Raw genomic sequence first — 26,560 nt, forward strand, 5'->3', positions numbered from 1 at the left:
AAGTTCATTGTGATAACGTTATTTATAAAATAAATACGAAAATAAAAAATATTTCAGTACTTTTTATGTTCAAAAGTAAAAAATGAAAGGTTGTTCGGAGGACACGCCCACTAACGATACCGCGTGTTATTGTTTGCATTCGGGTGTTCGTCAACTTTAGCTAGCTAACTAGCTAGCTTAATTACATCAAATATGAACGTTATCTAGTCACAGCAACGTTATAATAGGCCATAAACGGTATGCAACAAACAGTTTCGACTGTGGAAAGAAAAGCATTGCCATGCCAAGCTAACTAGCTAACTGGCTAGCTCACGTCAGTGATTAAAAACATACGGTCTATGAAAATGACGACCACCAACATGATGGACATGTTTGAGGAAGGGAAAGTTCTGAAAATCTGTGCTCCTATGGTCCGGTATTCAAAGTAAGATGATCTGATCTTCGTACATTTTCAATGACTTGTTCAGCTGTTGGGATTTGTGCAGGTAGCTGAAGTAGGTTGAGCAATAGCTATAACTCATCGTTTATTTTCTACTTTTCCAGGTTGGCATTCAGGTCACTGGTGAGGAAATTTGACTGTGACATTTGCTTCACTCCAATGATAGTTGCTCCTGACTTTATGCGTTCTGTCAAAGCCAGAGACAGTGAATTTACAACTAATGAAGGTAATATGAGATCACTTTTATATTAGATATTAGATGCCTCTCAAACTATAGGGACTTGGTGTCTGCAGTCATTGATGTGTGGAGACTGTCAATTTGGTGTCAATTAAATCCAACTTTATTGCTCTCTGTCTCTCCCATCAGCTGACCGTCCTCTGATCGTGCAGTTTGCTGCCAGTGATGCCCAGACCCTGGCTGATGCAGCCTGTGTGGTCGCACCCTTCTCTGATGGAGTGGACCTCAACTGTGGCTGTCCCCAGCGGTGGGCCATGTCGGAAGGCTACGGGGCATGCCTTATCAACAAACCTGAGCTGGTCAAAGACATGGTTCGACATGTCAGGAACCAAGTGGACAATCCTAACTACACAGCCTCCATCAAAATAAGGTACGAGTGATCATATCACCAAATATAATAGTTTCACTTTTACTTCAATGACAAAAGAGCTTGTAAAAGTTTTATTTTGCAAACAACCTAAGTGTCATCTGAAGTTCCTTTTCTAGTTGTTGTTTCCTCTCTCTTTTCCCAGAATTCATAAGGACCTGCGACGTACGGTGGACCTGTGTCAGAAGGCAGAGGCGGCAGGGGTGTCATGGATAACTGTCCATGGTCGGACCGCAGAGGAGCGTCACCAGCCGGTCCACATTGACGCTATCAAGACCATCAAGGACAGCCTGTCAGTCCCTGTCATCGCCAACGGAGACATAAAGACCCTCAGAGATGTGGAGACCACTCACCAGCTCACTGGAGTTGATGGTCAGTTCAATTAGTGCAAATCTCAATTGATTCCCTATTCCCAATATTGTGCAGTACTTGTGACCAGATAGTCAAAAGGCAGTCACACAGGGCTCTGGTCAAAAGTAGTTCACTGTTTATGGGAATAAGGTGTCATATGAGACCCTTAGTAACTATACGTGTAGTTATTTCCTTGGGAAAGACACTCTTAAATAGCTTAATAATAAATCCCTTTATATACAGTGGGGGAAAAAAGTATTTAGTCAGCCACCAATTGTGCAAGTTCTCCCACTTAAAAAGATGAGAGAGGCCTGTAATTTCCATCATAGGTACACGTCAACTATGACAGACAAATTGAGAAAATGTTTTCCAGAAAATCACATTGTAGGATTTTTAATGAATTTATTTGCAAATTATGGTGGAAAATAAGTATTTGGTCACCTACAAACAAGCAAGATTTCTGGCTCTCACAGACCTGTAACTTCTTCTTTAAGAGGCTCCTCTGTCCTCCACTCGTTACCTGTATTAATGGCACCTGTTTGAACTTGTTATCAGTATAAAAGACACCTGTCCACAACCTCAAACAGTCACACTCCAAACTCCACTATGGCCAAGACCAAAGAGTTGTCAAAGGACACCAGAAACAAAATTGTAGACCTGCACCAGGCTGGGAAGACTGAATCTGCAATAGGTAAGCAGCTTGGTTTGAAGAAATCAACTGTGGGAGCAATTATTAGGAAATGGAAGACATACAAGACCACTGATAATCTCCCTCGATCTGGGGCTCCACGCATGATCTCACCCCGTGGGGTCAAAATGATCACAAGAACGGTGAGCAAAAATCCCAGAACCACACGGGGGGACCTAGTGAATGACCTGCAGAGAGCTGGGACCAAAGTAACAAAGCCTACCATCAGTAACACACTACGCTTTCAGGGACTCAAATCCTGCAGTGCCAGACGTGTCCCCCTGCTTAAGCCAGTACATGTCCAGGCCCGTCTGAAGTTTGCTAGAGTGCTTTTTGATGATCCAGAAGAGGATTGGGAGAATGTCATATGGTCAGATGAAACCAATATATAACTTTTTGGTAAAAACTCAACTCGTCGTGTTTGGAGGACAAAGAATGCTGAGTGTCATCCAAAGAACACCATACCTACTGTGAAGCATGGGGGTGGAAACATCATGCTTTGGGGCTGTTTTTCTGCAAAGGGACCAGGACGACTGATCCGTGTAAAGGAAAGAATGAAAGGGGCCATGTATCGTGAGATTTTGAGTGAAAACCTCCTTCCATCAGCAAGGGCATTGAAGATGAAACGTGGCTGGGTCTTTCAGCATGACAATGATCCCAAACACACCGCCCGGGCAACGAAGGAGTGGCTTCATAAGAGGCATTTCAAGGTCCTGGAGTGGCCTAGCCAGTCTCCAGATCTCAACCCCATAGAAAATCTTTGGAGGTAGTTGAAAGTCCGTGTTGCCCAGCGACAGCCCCAAAACATCACTGCTCTAGAGGAGATCTGCATGGAGGAATGGGCCAAAATACCAGCAACAGTGTGTGAAAACCTTGTGAAGACTTACAGAAAACGTTTGACCTGTGTCATTGCCAACAAAGGGTATATAACAAAGTATTGAGAAACTTTTGTTATTGACCAAATACTTATTTTCCACCATAATTTGCTAATAAATTCATTAAAAATCCTACAATGTGATTTTCTGGAAAATAAATTCTCATTTGTCTGTCATAGTTGACGTGTACCTATGATGAAAATTACAGGCCTCTCTCATCTTTTTAAGTGGGAGAACTTGCACAATTGGTGGCTGACTAAATACTTTTTTTCCCCACTGTAGGCCAAAGTGATCCACAATGACAAGCTGTGCAGTTCTATGAAAAGAAACCACAACATGGGGGGGTTTCTGGGGGGAGCCAGTGTCATGGTTTATTTTTAATTGAACTACATAGCCCACTGTTTACTCCTTATCATAAACACTATGCTTTTCATCTGCATTTATTCTGTAACCTCTCATTCCCTCCAATCATTCTCTGTTTATTGTGTCACCTTAACAGATATTAATTATAAATACATAAATGGGTAGCTAGAGGTTCCATGCACAGAAATAATTAGAGAAAATATAGAATATCTCTATACAGGATCTTTATAGTTATATGGCTCACTCAAGGCACTTCCCCTCCCACTTCACATGCCCTGTCCTGTAGGTGTGATGGCAGCCCGGGGGCTGTTGTCCAACCCGGCCATGTTCGCTGGCTACAATGAGACCCCTCTTGAGTGTGTGTGGGACTGGGTGGACCTCGCCACGAACCAGGGGACCCCCTTCACCTGCTTCCACCAGCACCTCATCTACATGCTGGAGAGGGTCTGCTCCCATCCCGAGAGGAAGATGTTCAACTCCCTGCATAGCACCGCCGCTGTCATAGACTACCTCCACAACACATATGGATCACCAGACACACAGACTGTAGGCCTATCATAAACACTGGCTAGGTATATTTTATTGTGTATGTTATTAATTATATTTTCAATGGAATAAAAGCTTTTATTTACTATATTACCTTTTTTATTTTTTGTCTCATTCTGATAGTTGAGGTGTGTAGTGTGTGTGCACATAATGTGTCCCTCTACCTGCAATAAAAAACGAAGGTTACATTAGATTCACTTCAACATGTCCAGTCAGATACGGTCAAAAGGTACAAACAAAACCAAACACATTACACCTAATTTCATCATATTTGCATTTCCATGATGTGTACAGTATGGTGTTTACAATATATGGCAGAACCTTATTGGTTCTCCTCATTAGAGGATAAGCCAGTAAGCGAACAGGTAAAACCTTCTCTGACGTCATTCCAATGAGACGCAAAAAAAAAAAAGTGAAAGCAAAAAAGGAGCGTGAAACAACAGTCTCCAAACTTAAGTTTGCTTGTCTCTGTTCATCCTCTGGTTTCTTTGTTCGGGTGCCGCAGAGTAAGTTACATACTTTGCATAATTATTAAGATATTGAACTTGGCTCCTCATATGTGTAGTTACTATGTATTTCACAAAAGTGCCAACGTTAGCTAGTACCAGTTAGCTAGATAGCTATCGTGTCCTGCCTTAAAATATTGCCAGCTACCTGGTTGATGTCACTGCATTAGGCAAAGTCTTTAGCAATATATAGCTAGCTACTATTTCTATGAGATAAGGACGTATGTTACACACTGAATGAAACAGCATAAACTTAGTACTGCTGGCTGTTATTAACCAAGCATGTGAACCTTGTACCTATCTAGCTAGGATAAGAGGCTTATCGCTGAAACAGGAACTACATTGTTGTTCTGAATACATTTGCATTGGTGGTTTCACAGTTAGCTGAAATATATCCAGAGGGAACTAGCTAGCTACGTAGCAAGTTACATTTTTCTGTTGTTGAAATCAATAATTAAACCAGTCCTTTTCCATTCTGGCAAACAACCTACTGCCAGACTGAAAAGGACCTCTGTTGCTTAAAATGTTTCATATTTTACAGACTGTATTGTTGGAGATGACGTTGCAATGGACTGCAGTTGCTCTCTTCCTCTATGTGGAAATAGGTGTACTCCTCATCCTCTGTCTACCCTTCATCTCAGCCACCAGGTAGGAATGAGTCCTAACCAATCCTGATTCTGCAACAACCCAGTAAGTAAAATTATGTTGAAATTACGTCTTTAAGACATTTTACAGACTGAAAGGTTCATTTTCAGTTCTGAATGAACAGCTGGCAAGTGTCTTCACTGACATTTTCAACCTCTCCCTGACCCACTCTGTAAAACCCACGTTTCAAGCAGACCACCATAGTCCCTGTGCACATGAACGCCAAGGTAACCTGCCTAAATGACTTCCGCCCCGTAGCACTCACATCTGTAGCAATGTAGTGCACATGCACTACATCACCAAAAGTATGTGGACTGGGGTTGAGTATAGGGCTCTGTGCAGGCCAGTCAAGTTCTTCCACACCAATCTCGACAAACAATTTATGTATGGACCTCGCTTTGTGCATGGGGGCATTGTCATGCTGAAACAGGAAAGGGCCTTCCCCAAACTGTTGCCACAAAGTTGGAAGCACAGAATTGTCTGGAATGTAACTGTATGCTGTAGCGTTAACAATTCTCTTAACTGGAACTAAGGGTCCTAGCCCGAACCATGAAAAACAGCACCAGACCATTATTCCTCCTCCACCAATCTTTACAGTTGGCAATATGCATTGGGGCAGGTACCATTCTTCTGGCATATGCCAAGCCCAGATTCATCCGTCGGACTGCCAGGTGGTGAGTAAGTTGCTCTGGATAAGAGCGTCTGCTGAATGGACAAAATGTAAATGTAAAAACCAATGCTTGCAAAGTATGCGGGATATTTTCTAATGAGCTCCGCCCCAAACAAGTACACTTTTGGTCGGACCAGACCAAATCTGAATGAATCATAGACGTCTAGGCCAGTGGTTCCCAACCGAAGTGCCGCGGCAGGCACACTGGTGTGCCTTGAGGAACCCTGAGCTGTGCTGCAAAACCTTTCCTAATCTTGATTATTATTTTTGATTACTTTCTTATAAACCTGTGGAATGCACATTACATTTTGACTTGGGAGCACTAGTGCCGGTCAGAAAATGCATTAAATGGCACATGGTTACATCTGTATCGTTGTTTCAATTCCAGTGCACTCAGGCTGTTGTTACAGTTGTATCATTTGAGGGACACGTATCACGAGCAAAGTAATTTGCATCTTTTTACTTTGTCTGTGAAAACAGGCAAGTCTGATTAGGCTTAGCCAGAGTCATTTATTTCTTAATATGTCTATTTTACTAAAACAAAATTTTCTTCTTTCTGGCGCATATTCGCGCGATGCTCTTTTTAAGGAGTAAACACAAATGAACCATAATGGGTAAGGAACTATCAAAACTATGAAAATATTTCAAATAAACCCTATTTAATCTATAAAATAAAGTTTGTCACAGAAAATAGATGGTTTGCGTTATGGATCAGAAGAGATGGTCATTATCACAAAATAAATTAATAGGGAATCTTTAAGTGTGCCGCAGAATTTTATCCCATCGAGGTGTGCCACGGAAAGATGGGAAAAGAAAGGTTGGGAACCACTGGTCTACGCTATGTTTCACAGTTCAGTACAGTAGAGCACAGTACGGTACAGGACAGTTGTTTTTTTCAGTAGAGTACTTTATACAGTACAGTAGAGTTTAATTTAGTAGAGTACAGTATACTATACAGTAGTGTAATTCAGTAGATAGATAAAAAGGGGGGTGGGGGGACCCTAGGGTAAAAAGGTTGGGAACCCCTACTCTACTGTACTATACACTACTTTTATTTACTGTAATGTTCTGTACTCTGCTGTGCTCCACTGCATTGGTTCCCAAACTGTGGGGCGAGTCGGCGCTCTGTGTGTGTGTGTGTGTGTATACACTACCGGTCAAAAGTGTTAGAACACCTACTCATTCAAGGGTTTTTCTTTATTTTTACTATTTTCTACATTGTAATAGTGAAGACATCAAAACTATGAAAAAACACACATGGAATAAGTGTTAAACAAATCAAAATATATTTTATATTTGAGATTCTTCAAATAGCCACCATTTGCCTTGATGACAGTTTTGCACACTCTTGGCATTTTCTCAACCAGTTTCACCTGGAATGCTTTTCCAACAGTCTTGAAGGAGTTCCCACATATGCTGAGCACTTGTTGGCTGCTTTTCCTTCACTCTGCAGTCCGACTCATCCCAAACCATCACAATTTGGTTGAGGTCGGGGGATCTGATGCAGCACTCCATCACTCCCCTTCTTGGTAAAATAGCACTTACACAGCCTGGAGGTGTGTTGGGTCATTGTCCTGTTGAAAAACAAATGATAGTCCCACTAAGACCAAACCAGATGGGATGGCGTATAGCTGCAGAATGCTGTGGTAGCCATGCTGGTTAAGTGTGCCTTGAATTCTAAATAAATCACAGACCGTGTCACCAGCAAAGCACCATCACACCATAACACCTCCTCCTCCATGCTTTACGGTGGGAAATACACATGCAGAGATCATCCGTTCACCCACACCGCATCTCACAAAGACACGACAGTTTGAACCAAACATCTCCAATTTGGACTCCAGACCAAAGGACAAATGTCCATTGCTCGTGTTTCTTGGCTGAAGCAAGTCTTTTCTTCTTATTGGTGTCATTTAGTAGTGGTTTCTTTGCAGCAATTCGACCATGAAGGCCTGATTCACACAGTTTCCTCTGAACAGTTGATGTTGAGATGTGTCTGTTACTTGAACTCTGTGAAGCATTTATTTGGGCTGCAATTTCTGAGGCTGGTAACTCTAATGAACTTATCCTCTGTAGCAGAGGTAACTCTGGGTCTTCCATTCCTGTGGCGTTCCTCATGAGAGCCAGTTTCATCATAGCGCTTGATGGTTTTTGCGACTGCACTTGAAAGTTTCTTCAAAGTTCTTGAATTTGTCAGTATTGACTGACCTTCATGTCTTAAAGTAATGATGGACTGCCGTTTCTCTTTGCTTATTTGAGCTGTTCTTGCCATAATATGGACTTGGTCTTTTACCAAATAGGGCTATCTTCTGTGTATCTAGAGCATCAGCAATTGTGGGTTCTATTACAGGCTCAAAATGAAATAACTTTCTTCTGAAACTCGTCAGTCTATTCTTGTTCTGAGAAATGAAGGCTATTCTATGCGAGAAATTGCCAAGAAACTGAAGATCTCGTACAACGCTGTGTACTACTGCCTTCACAGAACAGCGCAAACGTGCTCTAACCAGAATAGAAAGAGGAGTGGGAGGCCCCGGTGCACAACTGAGCAAGAGGACAAATACATTAGTGTCTAGCTTGAGAAACAGACGCCTCACAGGTCCTCAACTGGCAGCTTCATTAAATAGTACCCGCAAAACACCAGTGTCAACGGCAACAGTGAATAGGCGACTCCAGGATGCTGACCGTCTAAGTTGCAAAGAAAGTTGCAAAGAAAAAGTCCAGTGCCTGTATTATTTTGCCCATCTTAATCTTTTCTTTTTATTGGCCAGTCTGAGATATGGCTTTTTCTTTGCAACTCTGAAGGTCAGCATCCCGGAGTCGCCTCTTCACTGTTGATGTTGAGACTGGTGTCTTTCGAAAAACAATGACATTTCTAAGTGACCCCAAACTTCTGAACGGGTGTGTGTGTGTGTGTGTGTGTGTGTGTGTGTTAAATAAATAAATACAGTACCAGTCAAAAGTTCCCCAATGCTGGAAGTGGGGCCTGAGTGAAAAACTGTGGGAAAGCCTGCTCTACTGTGCTGTCCAAACCTGTGAAACATAGATGTCTATGTTTGTGCCAAATCAAGGCCGGTCAGGACCAGACCAAATCTGAACCAAACAAAGATGTCTATGATTGGTTCATATTTTGACAAAAAAATCGACGTCCTGTAAGTTGAAATGAAAGCCAGTCCGGACTGCACTAAAAAAAGACTGCCGGTCCAGACAGGACCAAAAAAAGACGTCCAAAAGACGTTGTGGTCCATGCTTAGTGGGAATCCATCATAACATATAACATGGAGAAGTATAGCTCTAGCTGTAGCTATGGACAAAGTAGTAAAAGGGGCTTGGCTCCCTACAAGCTACAACAGGAATCATGCTACAATTGAGACAATGTTGTGACTAGCTGCATTAGGGCTGACCTCAATTAGTTGACTGGTTGATTGTTTGGTCGACCATTTTTTTAATTTTTTTTTGAGCAGTAGCAAATATATATATTTTTAATGTATGGGACACGAGACACCGGTCTGATTCGCGCCCATCTCAGTGAACTAATCAGTTGTAGAGGCTGAGACTAATCCATTGCAGAGGTTGTGTGGATGGCACAGTCCAAGAAGAAGGGGAGTGTGGCTAAAAGGCACAATGTACGACTCTGGAATGTGCTCTCTCCCGCCAATTTGTGCACATTCATTGTTTTATAACTTAGTTGTGTGAATTGTTTGCCTTGATTGTTAGTGTCTATCAATTCACAATTACATATATCACCAGTAGTACATTTACTGTTAATAGTTTTACCGTTCTCATTGTCTGAGTGGACACGTTGTTTGCAGAGCGCACAACCTATGCTACTCTTGTGAGAATCACATTTTGGTTTATTTCATTCCATTTATGAGTTTTGTCAATTTAGTCATTGTCTTTTGTTTGGAGTGCTACTGTCAATGTTGAGTAAGGACTAGGGCTGTTGCTGTGACCGTATTACAGCCACACCGGCGGTCACGAGTCATGAAATCAGTAATATTCCATGTGACCGTTTAGTCACGGTAATTAGGCTTCTCCAAGCTCTGATGCTGCTGATGGTCATTAGTAGCCTACCAAATTCGAAAATCTAATCAAATACTTCATGAGAGCCCATGAGCTTGTGTTGCGCAACATTTGTATAGGCTATGAAATGAGTGATAGCCTCTATTAAAAAGAGGACCCCATCAGCTTTCTATAGGCTAGGCCTACTATATTTATTTCTCAACTTTCCTAATGTTAAGCAAATATTAAGCACATTGCTTATCTTTACAACAGGAGTATAGCCTACCTGGCTGGCATGAAAATGAACCACAGGAAACGCATCCTCCATTCGCTATTTAAGTGCAGAGATGAAATTAATTTTTTCCCGGGCCCCTGTTTCGAGACAGGTGCATGATAATGGTCCATTCTAAATCAAAATGAATTTCACACATATATTATTTTGTATATGTAAAGACAAGAATTGGATAAGGATAAAGTGCAGTTGCGTCCCCGATGTGTCTGTCTTCACTTGTAGCCTGTGAGAAAGACCAGATCACATGATGGAGAGCCGTGTGAGTGAGAAGTGCTTCGTAGCAGGCGGCACTCAGGGAGAAGGGCTGCAAAAGGCATGGATTTTTTGAGGGTGCATTATGGCCACACAAAGGGGATGCCGCCGGGAAATTCAAGGCATTATCAAGTGCTTCTCAAATTGTGAATGAGAGACTGGCAAAGTGTGTACAGCCTGCGCAAAAAACAAAGCAGAGATCATGCCTTTCAAGCGACTTTTTTCAAATCATCATTAGTCGCATCATGCAGCCTTACAATGTATTAAAAATCAAAACATATATAGCCCAACGTTTGTAGAACAACTAAAGTTACATTAATAACTCTAAATTAAGCAAATAGGAATAACTATTTCTTTGTTAACCACTCAACACAGAATAGCCGCATGTGCGCACTCTCTCAAATCATTTGGAGAAAATATCCTTTCTATTTTATTCAGCTTTGTTCAATTGTATTCTTCATACTATAAAATAATGCCACGGAAATCCTTTTTTTTTGTTGAACTTTTTTGTTGTTGTATTTTACCCCCTTTTTCTCCCCAATTTCGATCTTGTCTCATCGCTGCAACTCCCCAACGGGTTCGGGAGGTGAAGGTCAAGTCATGCGACCTCCGAAACATGACCCGCCAAATCGCGCTCCTTAACACCCGCCCGCTTAACCCGGAAGCCAGCCGCACCAATGTGTCAGAGTTCACCTGACGTCCGAGGTTAGCCTGCAGGCGCCCAGCCACCACAAGGAGTCGCTAGAGCGCGATGAGCCAAGTAGAGCCCCCCCGGCCAAACCCTCCTCTAACGCATATGACGATGGGCCAATTGTGCGCCGCCCTATGGGACTCCCGATCACGGCCGGTTGTGAAACAGCCCGGGATCGAACCCGGGTCTGTAGTGACTCCTCTAGCATTGCGATGCAGTGCTTTAGACCGCTGCACCACTGAGGAGGCAATGCCACAGAGTTCTAAGCAAATCTTGTCTGCTAAATGAACTAGTGTAGCCCACAGCCATATGGCATAGCCATATCAGGACCTAACATAAGGACAACTCAGAGTATGCTATTCTGTTCTTCTGAAATAGACTAAATTTCCTTCATATCATGCTTCTTTAGACCTGTCTAAAATAAATAATTGATTTATTGTGAAGGTATAGGCTATATTACATGGATTTATTAGACTTTTTTAATGTAGATGTTTCAAAGGTCTGCATCAGTGGCTTGTAGGCTGTGTGTGGAAGCCAGGAGATGCTAAATATGTTTATGTTAATTAATGGTCAATTACCATGAGACTGACAGTTATTTGCTTGATAATCACCTGCTGACAAAATTTTGTGACCGCCACAGCCCTAATAAGGACGCGCACCTGATTACGCATAGAAATAGGCTACCTGGCCTGCGCGCAAATGTAGGCATATAAATGTGCCCATTTGGGGATCTTATAGTATTTGTGATTGGGTTAATGCACCACCACTAATGAACTGTGGAGCTTCTCAAAGTAATGTTTTCTTCACCTCAAACAGAAAGCAAACAGTCTGTTTTTACATCCATTGAGATTTTGAGAATGACAATAGTTTCTCAATGTATTTGAAACATCTTTCCAGCTCTCTCCCTTAAGATAACCACTCAGCGTGAAGGGAAAAATGTAATGCTTTGATCCAGTGGAAACATCATAAAATAGGCCTACCTGATGAGCTCTTATCCCTTGCGCAAATAGTCTACAGCTGTGTCTGTCCCGAGCTTGATACAATGTTTCAAGTTCATTGCAGACAGGCCATGCATAGCCAATGTGATTTATAGGATATTTATTTTTGGTCGGGTCAGGTTAATACTTTTTTCACCTTCTGGTTATCTTGATCTCTGGCTCCCTCTTGAGTCATTTGTGTCTTATTTAATCAAACTGTTCGCTTAAAGCGTCAGACAAGCATCTAGATGATTTTATTATAACACATAGGGTGTCTATATACAGTTGAAGTCAGAAGTTACATACACTTAGGTTGGAGTCATTAAAATTCGTTTTTCCATCCACTCCACAAATGTCTTGTTAACAAACTATAGTTTTGGCAAGTCGGTTAGGACATTTACTTTGTGCATGACACAAGTAATTTTTCCAATAATTGTTTACAGACAGATTATTTCACTTGTAATTCACTGTGTCACAATTCCAGTGGGTCAGAAGTTTACATACACTAAGTGGACTGTGCCTTTAAACAGCTTGGAAAATTCCAGAAAAAGATGTCATGGCTTTAGAAGCTTCTGATAGGCTAATTCACATAATTTGAGTCAATTGGAGGTGTACCTGTGGATGTATTTCAAGGCCTACCTTCAAACTCAGTGCCTCTTTGCTTGGCATCATGGGGAAAATCAAAAGAAATCAGCCAAGACCTCAGAAAGAAAATGGTAGACCTCCACAAGTCTGGATCATCCTAGGGAGCATTTTCCAAATGCCTGAAGGTACCACGTTCATCTGTACAAACAATAGTACGCAAGTATAAACACCATGGGACCACGCAGCCGTCATACCGCTCAGGAAGGAGACGTGTTCTGTCTCCTAGATATGAACGTACTTTGGTGCGAAAAGTGCTAAACAATCCCAGAACAACAGCAAAGGACCTTGTGAAGATGCTGGAGGAAACCGGTACAAAGGTATCTATATCCACAGTAAAACGAGTCCTATATCGACATAATCTGAAAGGCCGCCCAGCAAGGAAGAAGCCACTGCTCCAAAACCGCCATAAAAAAGCCAGACTACGGTTTGCAACTGCACATGGGGACAAAGATCTTACTTTTTGGAGAAATGTCCTCTGGTCTGATTAAACAAAAATATAACTGTTTGGCCATAATGACCATCGTTATGTTTGGAGGAAAAAGGGGGGGCTTGCAAGCCGAAGAACACCATCCCAACCGTGAAGCACGGGTTGGCAGCATCATGCTGTGGGGGTGCTTTGCTGCAGGAGGGACTGATGCACTTCACAAAATAGATGGAATCATGAGGAAGGAAAAGTATGTGGATATATTGAATCAACATCTCAAGACATCAGTCAGGAAGTTAAACCTTAGTCGCAAATCGGTCATGACCCCAAGCATACTTCCAAAGTTGTGACAAAATGGTTTAAGGACAACAATGTCAAGGTATTGGAGTGGCCATCACAAAGCCCTAACCTCAATCCTATAGACAATTTGTGGGCAGAACTGAAAAAGCGTGTGTGAGCAAGGAGGCCTACAAACCTGACTCAGTTACACCAGCTCTGTCAGGAGGAATGGGCCAAAATTTACCCAACTTATTGTGGGAAACTTGTGGAAGGCTACCTGAAATGTTTGACCCAAGTTAAACAATTTAAAGGCAATGCTACCAAATACTAATTGAGTGTATGTAAACTTCTGACCCACTGGGAATGTAAGAAATAAATAAATAAAAGCTTAAATAAATCATTCTCTCTACTATTATTCTGACATTTCACATTCTTAAAATAAAGTGGTGATCCTAACTGACCTAAGACAGGGAATTTTTACTAGGATTAAATGTCAGCAATTGTGAAAAACTGAGTTTAAATGTATTTGGCTAAAGTGTATGTAAACCTCCGACTTCAACTGTATGTATGTATGTATGTATGTATGTGTGTTTTTATATATATATATATATATATATATATATATATATATGTGTGTGTGTGTGTGTGTGTGTGTACAGTGAGGGGAAACAAGTATTTGATCCCCTGCTGATTTTGTAAGTTTGCCCACTGACAAAGAAATGATCAGTCTATAATTGTAATGGTAGGTTTATTTGAACAGTGAGAGACAGAATAACAACAAGAAAATCCAGAAAAACGCATGTCAAAAATGTTATAAATTCATTTGCATTTTAATGAGGGAAATAAGTATTTGACCCCCTCTCAAAATACCCCTCTCAATCAGAAAGATTTCTGGCTCCCAGGTGTCTTTTATACAGGTAACGAGCTGAGATTAGGAGCACACTCTTAAAGGGAGTGCTCCTAATCTCAGTTTGTTACCTGTATAAAAGACACCTGTCCACAGAAGCAATCAATCAATCAGATTCCAAACTCTCCACCATGGCCAAGACCAAAGAGCTCTACAAGGATGTCAGGGACAAGATTGTAGACCTACACAAGGCTGGAATGGGCTACAAGACCATAGCCAAGCAGCTTGGTGAGAAGGTGACAACAGTTGGTGCGATTATTCGCAAATGGAAGAAACACAAAATACCTGTCAATCTCCCTTGGCCTGGGGCTCCATGCAAGATCTCACCTCGTGGAGTTGCAATGATCATGAGAACGGTGAGGAATCAGCCCAGAACTACACGGGAGGATCTTGTCAATGATCTCAAGGCAGCTGGGACCATAGTCACCAAGAAAACAATTGGGAACACACTACGCCGTGAAGGACTGAAATCCTGCAGCACCCGCAATGTCCCCCTGCTCAAGAAAGCACATATACAGGGCCGTCTGAAGTTTGCCAATGAACATCTGAATGATTCAGAGGAGAACTGGGTAAAAGTGTTGTGGTCAGATGAGACCAAAATCGAGCTCTTTGGCATCAACTCAACTCGCCGTGTTTGGAGGAGGAGGAATGCTGCCTATGACCCCAAGAACACCATCCCCACTGTCAAACATGGAGGTGGAAACATTATGCTTTGGGGGTGTTTTTCTGCTAAGGGGACAGGACAACTTCACAGCATCAAAGGGACGATGGACGGGGCCATGTACCGTCAAATCTTGGGTGAGAACCTCCTTCCCTCAGCCAGGGCATTGAAAATGGGTCGTGGATGGGTATTCCAGCATGACAATGACCCAAAACACATGGCCAAGGCAACAAAGGAGTGGCTCAAGAAGAAGCACATTATGGTCCTGGAGTGGCCTAGCCAGTCTCCAGACCTTCATCCCATAGAAAATCTGTGGAGGGAGCTGAAGGTTCGAGTTGCCAAATGTCAGCCTCGAAACCTTAATGACTTGGAGAAGATCTGCAAAGAGGAGTGGAACAAAATCCCTCCTGAGATGTGTGCAAACCTGGTGGCCAACTACAAGAAACGTCTGACCTCTGTGATTGCCAACAAGGGTTTTGCCACCAAGTACTAAGTAATGTTTTGCAGAGGGGTCAAATACTTATTTCCCTCATTAAAATGCAAATCAATTTAGAACATTTTTGACATGTGTTTTTCTGGATTTTCTTGTTGTGATTCTGTCTCTCACTGTTCAAATAAACCTACCATTGAAATTATAGACTGATCATGTCTTTGTCAATGGGCAAACGTACAGAATCAGCAGGGGATCAAATACTTATTTCCCTCACTGTGTGTGTGTGTGTGTGCGCGTGTGCGTGTGCGTGTGCGTGTGTGTGTGTATGTGAGATATATATATATATATATATATATATATATGGAAAAATACATGTTTAAAAATCAACCAATCGAATGCTTGAAAGGACAGACGACTTTCGGTCAACAGTTTATATTTTTTATTTTTTTCGGGGGGGGACAGCCCTAAACTGCATCCACAGATATTTTATTAGACTTGTTTTTGCAGTGTTCTGAGTCTCAGCATTCTGTTTTTGTGCTGTTTTGCAGATGGCAGAGGATCTTCCAGCTGAGAATATGGAACAAAATGGCCAGGTTTTGGAATAAATTCTTCCTCGCCATGATCATAATCCTTATAGTCCTCTTCTTCGGTAAGCTGATGCCAAAAAGTTTAATGTTTAATCTACTCACAGATCATAATGACTCACAATAGTGACACTCACCTGAGATCTTACAATTTCAATCTCATACAATGCTTTTGCCATGTTTAACCATGTCGTACCACACCTGCACACCCTCCTGTCCTCCTGTAGACGCTGTGCGCGAGGTGAGGAAGTATTCGGGGGCGGGAAACAGCAAGGACGCTAATCTGCATCCGAACATGTTTGACAACCTCAACATGAAGCTGTTTAGAGCCCAGAGGAACCTCTACATCTCCGGCTTTTCCCTCTTCCTCTGGCTGTAAGTCCTGGATCTGTCTGTCCATCATTCACCCATTGACATACTGAATCCTCACTGTGTCATCATCACATTGGGATGGATACTGGTGAAAAACCAGCCAGTGCATGGATCGTCATAATCATAGAGATTTCTTTATTCATTACAATGACCATAACACTCTGGTCGTGTTCAGTAGGGCACACCGTAGCAAAATGTTTAGCAATGGAAAACAAAAAATGTGTTGAGATGGACAAGTTCAGGTGCCAGTTCTCTGTTATTCTCAGTATTGAACACCATCTCTGTGTGTGTTGTTGTTTACCTACAGGGTACTGAGGCGGGTGATCACTCTGATCAACCAGCTGGCGATGGAATCTGGCACCACGGCCTCTCTGCAGACCAAGGCAGAGAATGCCAACCAAACTGCCAAGAAATACATGGAGGACAACGAGCTACTGAAGAAGGTAAGGTCATACCCAGTATCACTGCCATTTCTGCACCTGAGCCAATATTTAAAAGGGTCTCAAAAAGAAGAGCGCTGATCTAGCATAAGGCCCCCCTTGTCCATGAAAACGTATTCATTTTTATTTAAAAGGCGAAACTGATGCTATATCAGAACTCCTACTCAGAGATATGGGCCTTCATCCACTCTAAAATAAACTAAACTAATTTTGGTACTGCATTTGGTTGAGAGGTGTGATAAGTGGTTCATGTTTGTTAATGTTTACCTGTGTTTGTTTCAGACTCTGATGGATGGGAAGGGGGACAAGGCCACAGCGGAGGGAAACGAGCTGCTGAGGTCAGAGATGGAGAAACTGAGAGGAGAACTGAAGGGCTCAAAGGAAGGTGAGGAAGACACACACAATACTTTTGTGACAGACTGAATAATGGAACCAAAAATCCAATAATACTTAAATAAAGTGAAAATGTACAACTACAATACAATAACCAACCAAATGAAATCAGACAATAAAACAAACATGGGCTTCAATTACTGTTCAAGTATATGCACTTTGACCCATAGCATGTCACCTTTTAGATAGATTGGATGATATGCATGGGAATTGGATGATAATGGCAAAGCTTTGGTGTTAATGTTTTCCCTAGCCTTGAAAAAGTCCCAATCCGAGATGGAAGCTATGAAGAAACAATTCGATGGACTGACCAAAGAATACGACCGACTGCTGAAAGAACACCAGGTAACCCCAGAGCTGATCATACATACAGTATCTACACTTAGCCTACAGTGCCTTCAGAAAGTATTCACACCCCTTGACTTTTTCCACATTTGGTTGTGTTACAGCCTGAACTAAAAATTGATTACATTTAGATTTTTGGCCAATGGCCTACACGCAATACCCCATAATGTCGATGTGGAATTATATTTTTTGAAATGTGTACTTGAGTCAATAAGTATTCAACCCCTTTGTTATGGTAAGCCTAAATAAGTTCAGGGGTGAACATTTACTTAACAAGTCACATAATAAGTTGCATGGACTCTGTGTGCAATAATAGTGTTTAACATGACTACCTCATCTCTGTACCTCACACATACAATTATTTGTAAGGTCCCTCAGTCGAGCAGTGAATTTAAAACACAGATTCAACCACAAAGACCAGGAAGGTTTTCCAATGCTTTGCAAAAAAGGGTACCTATTGGTAGATGGGTAAAAATTAAATAAAAAAGCAGACATTGAATGTCCCTTTGAGCATGGTGAAGTTATTAATTACACTTTGGATGGTGTATCAATACACCCAGTCATTATAAACATACAGGAGTCCTTCCTAGCTCAGTTCCCGGAGAGGAAGGAAACTGCATAGGGACTTCACCATGAGGCCAATGGTGACTTCAAAATAGTTTTAGTTTAATGGCTGTGACAGGAGAACCGAGGATGGATCATGAACATTCTAGTTATTAACCTAATTGACAGAGAAAATAAGGAAGCCTGTTCAGAATAAAAAAGATTCCTGTTTGCAACAAGGCATTAAAGTAATGTTGCAGAAAATGTGGCAAAGCAATTAACTTTTTTGTCCTGAATGCAAAGAGTCATGTTTCGGGGAAATCCAATGCAACACATTATTGAGTACCACTCTCCAGATGTTCGAGCATTGTGGTGGCTGCATCATGTTATGGGTATGTTGGTAATTGTTAAAGACTGGGGAGTTTTTCAGGATAAAAAATAAACGGAATGGAGCTAAGCACTGGAAAGATCTTAGTGGAAAACCGGGTTCAGTCTGTTTCCACCAACTGGGAGATTAATTCACCTTTCAGCAGGACAATAACCTAAAACAAAAGGCCAAATCTACACTGGAGTTGCTTACCAAGAAGGCAGTGAATGTTCCTGACTGAGTTACAGTTTTGACTTAAATCTACTTGAAAATCTATGGCAAGACCTGAAAATGGTTGTCTAGCAAATTCAATCAAATCAAATCAAATTTTGTCACATGCGCCGAATACAACAGGTGTAGACCTTACAGTGAAATGCTTACTTACAAGCCCTTAACCAACAATGCAGTTTAAAGAAAGAATACCAAAAATATATATATATATATAAATAATAATAATACAATATAAAATAATACAAAATAAAAGTAACAAATAATTAAAGAGCAGCAGTAAAAATAACAATAGCGAGGCTATATACAGGGGGTACCGGTACCGAGTCAATGTGCGGGGACACTGTTTAGTCAAGGTAATTGGGGTAATATGTACATGTAGGTAGAGTTATTGAAGTGACTATGCATAGATAATGAACAGAGAGTAGCAGCAGTGTAAAAGAGGGGTAGGGGGGATGCAAATAGTCTGGGTAGCCATTTGATTAGATGTTCAGGAGTCGTATGGCTCTTATGGGGTAGAAGCTGTTTAGAAGCCTCTTGGACCTAGACTTGGCGCTCAGGTACTGCTTACCGTGCGGTAGCAGAGAGAACAGTCTATGACTAGGGTGGCTGGAGTCTTTGACAATTTTTAGGGCCTTCCTCTGACACCACCCGGTATAGATGTCCTAGATGGCAGGAAGCTTGGCCCCAGTGATGTACTGGGCCGTACGCACTACCTTCGGAGGCAGAGCAGTTGCCATACCAGGCGGTGATGCAACCAGTCAGGATGCTCTCGATGGTGCAGCTGTATAACCTTTTGAGGATCTGAGGACCCATGCCAAATCTTTTCAGTCTCCTTAGGGAGAATAGGTTTTGTTGTGCCCTCTTCACGACTGTCTTGGTGTGCTTGGACCATGTTAGTTTGTTGGTGATGTGGACACCAAGGAACTTAAAGCTCTCAACCTGCTCCACTACAGCTCCGTCGATGAGAATGGGGGCGTGCTCGGTCCTCTTCTTTTTCCTGTAGTCCACAATAATCTCCTTTGTCTTGATCACTTTGAGGAAGAGGTTGTTGTCCTAGCACCACACGGCCAGGTCTCTGACCTCCTCCCAATAGGCTGTCTCGTCGTTGTCGGTGATCAGGCCTACCACTGTTGTGTCATCGGCAAACTTAGTGATGGTGTTGGAGTCGTGCCTGGCCATACAGTCATGAGTGAACAGGGAGTACAGGAGGGGACTGAGCACACACCCCTGAGGGGCCCCCGTGTTGAGGATGAGCGTGGCGGATGTGGAAGTCCAGGATCCAGTTGCAGAGGGAGGTGTTTAGTCCCAGGGTCCTTAGCTTAGTGATGAGCTTTGAGGGCACTATGGTGTTGAACGCTGAGCTGTAGTCAATGAATAGCATTCTCACATAGGTGTTCCTTTTGTCCAGGTGTGAAAGGGCAGTGTGGAGCACAATAGAGATTGCATCATCTGTGGATCTGTTGGGGTGATATGCAAATTGGAGTAGGTCTATGGTTTCTGGGATAATGGTGTTGATGTGAGCCATGACCAGCCTTTCAAAGCACTTCATGGCTACAGACGTGAGTGCTACGGGTCAGTAGTCATTTAGGCAGGTTACCTTAGTGTTCTTGGGCACAGGGACTATGGTGGTCTGCTTGAAACATGTTGATATTACAGACTCAGACAGGGAGAGGTTGAAAATGTCAGTGAAGACACTTGCCAGTTGGTCAGCGCATGCTCAGAGTATACGCCCTGCGGCCTTGTGAATGTTGACCTGTTTAAAGGTCTTACTCAAATCAAATCAAATCAAATTTTATTGGTCACATGCGCCGAATACAACCGGTGCAGACATTACAGTGAAATGCTTACTTACAGCCCTTAACCAACAGTGCATTTATTTTTAACAAAAAAAGTAAAAATAAAACAACAACAAAAAAAGTGTTGAGGAAAAAAAAGAGCAGAAGTAAAGTAAAATAAAATAACAGTAGGGAGGCTATATATACAGGGGGGTACCGTTGCAGAGTCAATGTGCGGGGGCACCGGCTAGTTGAGGTAATATGTACATGTGGGTAGAGTTAAAGTGACTATGCATAAATAATTAACAGAGTAGCAGCAGCGTAAAAAGGATGGGGTGGGGGGGCAGTGCAAATAGTCCGGGTACCCATGATTAGCTGTTCAGGAGTCTTATGGCTTGGGGGTAGAAGCTGTTGAGAAGTCTTTTGGACCTAGACTTGGCACTCCGGTACCGCTTGCCGTGCGGTAGCAGAGAGAACAGTCTATGACTAGGGTGGCTGGAGTCTTTGACAATTTTGAGGGCCTTCCTCTGACACCGCCTGGTATAGAGGTCCTGGATGGTAGGAAGCTTGGCCCCAGTGATGTACTGGGCCGTACGCACTACCCTCTGTAGTGCCTTGCGGTCGGAGGCCAAGCAGTTGCCATACCAGGCGGTGATGCAACCAGTCAGGATGCTCTCGATGGTGCAGCTGTAGAATTTTTTTGAGGATCTGAGGACCCATGCCAAATCTTTTCAGTCTCCTGAGGGGGAATAGGCTTTGTCGTGCCCTCTTCACGATTGTCTTGGTGTGTTTGGACCATGATAGTTCGTTGGTGATGTGGACACCAAGGAACTTGAAGCTCTCAACCTGTTCCACTACAGCCCCGTCGATGAGAATGGGGGCATGCTCAGTCCTCTTTTTTTACTCACATCGGCTACGGAGAGTGTGATCACACAGTCATCCGGAACAGCTGATACTCTCATGCATGTTTCAGTGTTACTTGCCTCGAAGCGAGCATAAAAATAATTTAGCTCGTCTGGTAGGCTCGTGTCACTGGGCAGCTCGCGGCTGTGCTTCCCTTTGTAGTCTGTAATAGTTTGCAAGCCCTGCCACATCCGACGAGCGTCGGAGCCGGTGTAGTACGATTCGATCTTAGTCCTGTATTGACACTTTGCCTGGTTGATGGTTCGTCGGAGGGCATAGCGGGATTTCTTATAAGCTTCCAGGTTAGAGCCGCTCCTTGAAAGCGGAAGCTCTACCCTTTAGCTCAGTGCGGATGTTGCCGGCTTCTGGTTGGGGTATGTACGTACAGTCACTGTGGGGACGACGTCATCGATGCACTTATTGATGAAGCCAGTGACTGATGTGGCGTACTCCTCAATGCCATCGGAAGAATCCCGGAACATATTCCAGCCTGTGCTAGCAAAACAGTCCTGTAGCTTAGCATCTGCTTCATCTGACCACTTTTTTATTGACCGAGTTACTGGTGCTTCCTGCTTTAGTTTTTGCTTGTAAGCAGGAATCAGGAGGATAGAATTATGGTCAGGTTTTCCAAATGGAAGTCGAGGGAGAGCTTTGTACGCATTTCTGTGTGTGGAGTAAAGGTGGTCTAGATGTTTTTTTTCCCTCTGGTTGCACATTTAACATGCTGGTAGAAATGAGGTAAAACGGATTTAATTTCCCTGCATTAAAGTCCCCGGCCACTAGTAGCGCCGCCTCTTTTCCTGTTTGCTTATGGCCGTATACAGTTAATTGAGTGCGGTCTTAGTGCCAGCATCGGTTTGTGGTGGTAGAAGCTACGAAGAATATAGATAGTGTGGTCTACAGCTTATCATGAGATACTCTACCTCAGGCGAACACAACCTTGAGACTTCCTTAGATATCGTGCACCAGCTGTTGTTTACAAATATACATAGACCACCACCCCTTGTCTTACCAGAGGCTGCTGTTCTATCCTGCCGATACAGTGTATAACCCGCCAGCTGTATGTTATTCATGTCATCGTTCAGCCACGACTCGGTGAAACATAAGATATTACAGTTTTTAATGTCCCGTTGGTAGGATATTTGTGCCTGTAGTTCGTCCATTTTATTATCAAGCGATTGTAAGTTGGCCAAGTTAGCCACTCGTCGCCGGCTCCTTATCAAGCACTCCGATCTCCTTCCGCGATATCTCCTTTTCTTTCTACTGCAAATGACAGGGATGAGGGCCCTGTCGGGTGTCTAGAGCAAATCCCTCTCGTCCGACTCATAAAGTAAAAATTATTTGTCCAGTTCAAGGTGAGTAATCGCAGTTCTGATGTCCAGAAGCTCTTTTCAGTAATAAGAGACGGTAGCAGCAACAATATGTACAAAATAAGTTTCAAACAATGCGAAAAAACACACAAAATAGCACGGTTGGTTAAGAGTCCATAAAACGGCAGCCATCCCCTCCGGCGCCATCACAATCATCAATGATCAACAACCAATTTGACAGAGCTTAAAGAGTTTTGAAAAGCATAATGGGCAAATATTGCACAATCCAGGTGTGGAAAGCTCTTAGATTTACCCATAAAGACTCACAGCTGTAATCGCTACCAAAGGTGCTTCTACAACGAATTGACTCAGGGGTGTGAATACTCATGTAAATGAAAAAAAAAAAACGTTTTCACTTTGTCAGTATGGGGTATTGTGTAATGATGGGTGAGAAGAAAATCTATTTCATCCATTTTTAATTCAGGCTGTAACACAACAAAATGTGGAATAAATCAAGAGGGATGAATACTTTCTGAAGGCACTGTACATATTTAATTTCATATTACTGCTCACCCAGCCTTGTTCAAAGCTGTCAACACTTAGATACTGTATACAGTGCATTCGGAACGTAGTCAGACCCCTTCACTTTTTCCACATTTTGTTACATTACAGCCTTATTCTAAAATTGATATAATTATTTTTTTCCCCCTCAGCAATTTATATACAATACCCCATAATGACAAAGCGAAATCAGGTTTTTAGAAATTTTAGTAAATGTATTAAAAATAAAAAAACAGATACCTTATGTAAATAAGTATTCAGACGCTTTGCTACGAGACTCGAAATTGAGCTCAGGTGCATCCTGTTTCCATTAGTCATCCTTGAGATGTTTCTACAACTTGATTGGAGTCCACCTGTGGTAAATTCAATTGATTGGACATTATTTGGAAAGGCACACACCTGTCTATATAAGGTCCCACAGTTGACAGTGCATGTCAGAGCAAAAACCAAGCCATGAGGTCGAAGGAATTGTCCATAGAGCTCAGAGACAGGATTGTGTCGAGGCACAGATCTGGGGTACCAAAAAATGTCTGCAGCATTGAAGGTCACCAATAACACAGTGGCCTCCATCATTCTTAAATGGAAGAAGTTTGGAACCACCAAGACTCTTCCTAGAGCTGGCCGTCCGGCCAAACTGAGCAATCGGGGGAGAAGGGCCTTGCTCAGGGAGGTGACCAAGAACCCTATGGTCACTCTGACAGAGCTCCAGAGTTCCTCTGTGGAGATGGGAGAACCTTCCAGAAGGACAACCATCTCTGCAGCACTCCACCAATCAGGCCTTTAAGGTAGACTGGCCAGACGGAAGCCACTCCTCAGTAAAAGGCACATGACAGCCCGCTATGAGTTTGCCAAAAGGAACCTAAAGGACTCTCAGACCTTGAGAAACAAGATTCTCTGGTCTGATGAAACCAATATTGAACTCTTTGGCCTGAATGCCAAGCGTCACATCTGGAGGAAACCTGGCACCATCCCTACGGTGAAGTATGGTGGTGGCAGCATCATGCTGTGAGGATGTTTTTCAGCGGCAGGGACTGAGAGACTAGTCAGGACCGAGGGAAAGATGAACGGAGTAAAGTACAGAGGGATCCTTAATGAAAACCTGCTCCAGAGCGCTCAGGACCTCAGACTGGGGCGAAGGTTAACCTTCCAACAGCACAATGACCCTACGCACACAGCCAAGACAGAGCTTGAGAGAATCTGCAGAGAAGATTGGGAGAAACTCCCCAAATACAGGAGTGCTAAGCTTGTAGCGTCATACCCAAGAAGACTCGGGCGGTAATCGCTCCAAAAGGTGCCTCAACACAGTACTGAGTAAAGGGTCTGAATACTTATGTAAATGTGATATTTCCGTTTTTGCTTTGTCCTTATGGGGTATTGTGTGTAGATTGATGAGGGGGAAAAAACAATTTAATCCATTTTAGAATAAGGCTGTAACGTAACAAAATGTGGAAAAAGTCAAGGGGTCTGAATACTTTCCGAATGCACTGTATTACTACCCTGCTCAACTGTAAACAGAATACTTCAGCTCTGACTTTAGTATTACTATACATTTACTTCACAGATATACTGTATATATTATTTATTTTTTCCAGAATCTTCAAGAGAGTGGACACAAAAAGGATGATTGATAGTTCTTATGACTACAGCGGTCAGAACGTTTACAGATCGTACCAAGAAACCAGAAAAAACAGTCACGCACGCTATCGCCTTCCTTTGAAATACTGAAAACACCTGTGCATGATGTCACCAAAATACTCCTCCAAAGCCTCACTGAGCCGGCAAAACTCAGATAAAAAGCACCTGAGCACGTTTATAATAGAATAGCTACTACACCAGCCTAGAAATAGTGTTTATATTATTTGCTGACTTTTGGAGAATTGCACAGTTGTGAATGAATGCCTGCATGCATGGCTGTACAAGCTTCAGATTACAGTCATGTCTTCTACTTTGAGTGTATTTTTGATGTAATTGGCTTGCTATGCTGTTTTATTCCATGTATATGGCAAGAGCACCACTGTTGCATTCATATCATTATTTTTACCTTAGCAGCTATGCATATTACAAATTTAGTTGTATGTGTTTTGTTAAACAAAATTAACATTGAGTTCATAGGGGTAAAGAAGTTATATTGAGTGATTTTGTTGTTGAATATTTTATATCAATGGTGATCTGTTTTCATTCCTCTGAAGATATTCTACGTATTTAGATGTTAAGTGGTTTGTGGATATTACACAGGGTCAGGCTAGATTGAAAATCCAATATTGGGTCATGATTTTCTTTTTGGTAATAAGGAAACTGAAATGGAAATGTGTGTGGAGATTCATATTTCCTTTTCTCACTCTCAGACCCCCTGTAGTGTGTCACACAACTGTGAAGATTGTATAGACTAATAAAACCAGAGTATGACTGTCCCAGCCCAGGGGTTTGGTTGGGTAGACCGGGTCAGCACTTGGAGTGGGATTGACCAACAAGTCTTCCTCTAGCCCCCATGCCCTAAGCACTTATCTCCTATAGGGCCAGACATTTTTCTCCCCAATGTATTGTACATTAAATTCCAATACTAGGGGACAGAAGCTTCCCTGACAGAATAAGTGCCTTTCAGACCACTGTAGATATAGTTTCTCATTCCAACTACAAAAATGTGCTTTGAGTAAGCAAGTGTTTCAATATTTCAGTATTGCTCACTATTAAAGTTGTTTGTGCTGTGAAAAAAAATAATAAGTCTCCACATACCAACATGTTATCCCATATTAAAAATGTTTAATTGTTGTATTACATTTACAAGATATCTTTGTTTAATCGAAGAAATACAACTATATACAGAGAGGGAAAAAAGTATTTTAACCCCTGCTGATTTTGTACGTTTGCCCACTGACAAAGACATGATCAGTCTATAATTTTAATGGTAGGTTTATTTGAACAGTGAGAGACAGAATAACAAAAAATAATCCAGAAAAACGCATGTAAAAATTTTTATAAATTGATTTGCATTTTAATGAGGGAAATAAGTATTTGACCCCTCTGCAAAACATTACTTAGTACTTGGTGGCAAAACCCTTGTTGGCAATCACAGAGGTCAGACGTTTCTTGTAGTTGGCCACCAGGTTTGCACACATCTCAGGAGGGATTTTGTTCCACTCCTCTTTGCAGATCTTCTCCAAGTCATTAAGGTTTCGAGGCTGACGTTTGGCAACTCAAACCTTCAGCTCCCTCCACAGATTTTCTATGGGATTAAGGTCTGGAGACTGGCTAGGCCACTCCAGGACCTTAATGTGCTTCTTCTTGAGCCACTCCTTTGTTGCCTTGGCCGTGTGTTTTGGGTCATTGTCATGCTGGAATACCCACCCACAACCCATTTTCAATGCCCTGGCTGAGGGAAGGAGGTTCTCACCCAAGGTTTGACGGTACATGGCCCCGTCCATCGTCCCTTTGATGCGGTGAAGTTGTCCTGTCCCCTTAGCAGAAAAACACCCCCAAAGCATAATGTT

The 26,560-nt window shown here is 42.4% G+C and overlaps 2 protein-coding genes across 2 annotated transcripts; both read left to right on the forward strand.

The window, feature by feature from the left end:
* Positions 1 to 101: 101 nt before the first annotated feature.
* Positions 102 to 3,957, forward strand: LOC123480981 (tRNA-dihydrouridine(20a/20b) synthase [NAD(P)+]-like). The gene is made up of 5 exons (XM_041853689.2): positions 102 to 424; positions 544 to 665; positions 807 to 1,047; positions 1,190 to 1,416; positions 3,608 to 3,957. The coding sequence occupies exons 1-5, from the start codon at positions 339 to 341 to the stop codon at positions 3,880 to 3,882; spliced, it is 951 nt and encodes a 316-aa protein (XP_041709623.1). The 5' UTR covers positions 102 to 338; the 3' UTR covers positions 3,883 to 3,957.
* A 312-nt stretch (positions 3,958 to 4,269) lies between these two features.
* Positions 4,270 to 25,849, forward strand: LOC121543650 (B-cell receptor-associated protein 29-like). The gene is made up of 8 exons (XM_041853690.2): positions 4,270 to 4,373; positions 4,915 to 5,021; positions 15,797 to 15,897; positions 16,060 to 16,207; positions 16,512 to 16,647; positions 16,927 to 17,029; positions 17,291 to 17,382; positions 24,665 to 25,849. The coding sequence occupies exons 2-8, from the start codon at positions 4,930 to 4,932 to the stop codon at positions 24,698 to 24,700; spliced, it is 708 nt and encodes a 235-aa protein (XP_041709624.1). The 5' UTR covers positions 4,270 to 4,373; positions 4,915 to 4,929; the 3' UTR covers positions 24,701 to 25,849.
* The last annotated feature ends 711 nt before the right edge of the window (positions 25,850 to 26,560 follow it).

Source organism: Coregonus clupeaformis, chromosome 28 (genome assembly GCF_020615455.1).
Source record: "Coregonus clupeaformis isolate EN_2021a chromosome 28, ASM2061545v1, whole genome shotgun sequence".
Taxonomy (NCBI): domain Eukaryota; kingdom Metazoa; phylum Chordata; class Actinopteri; order Salmoniformes; family Salmonidae; genus Coregonus; species Coregonus clupeaformis.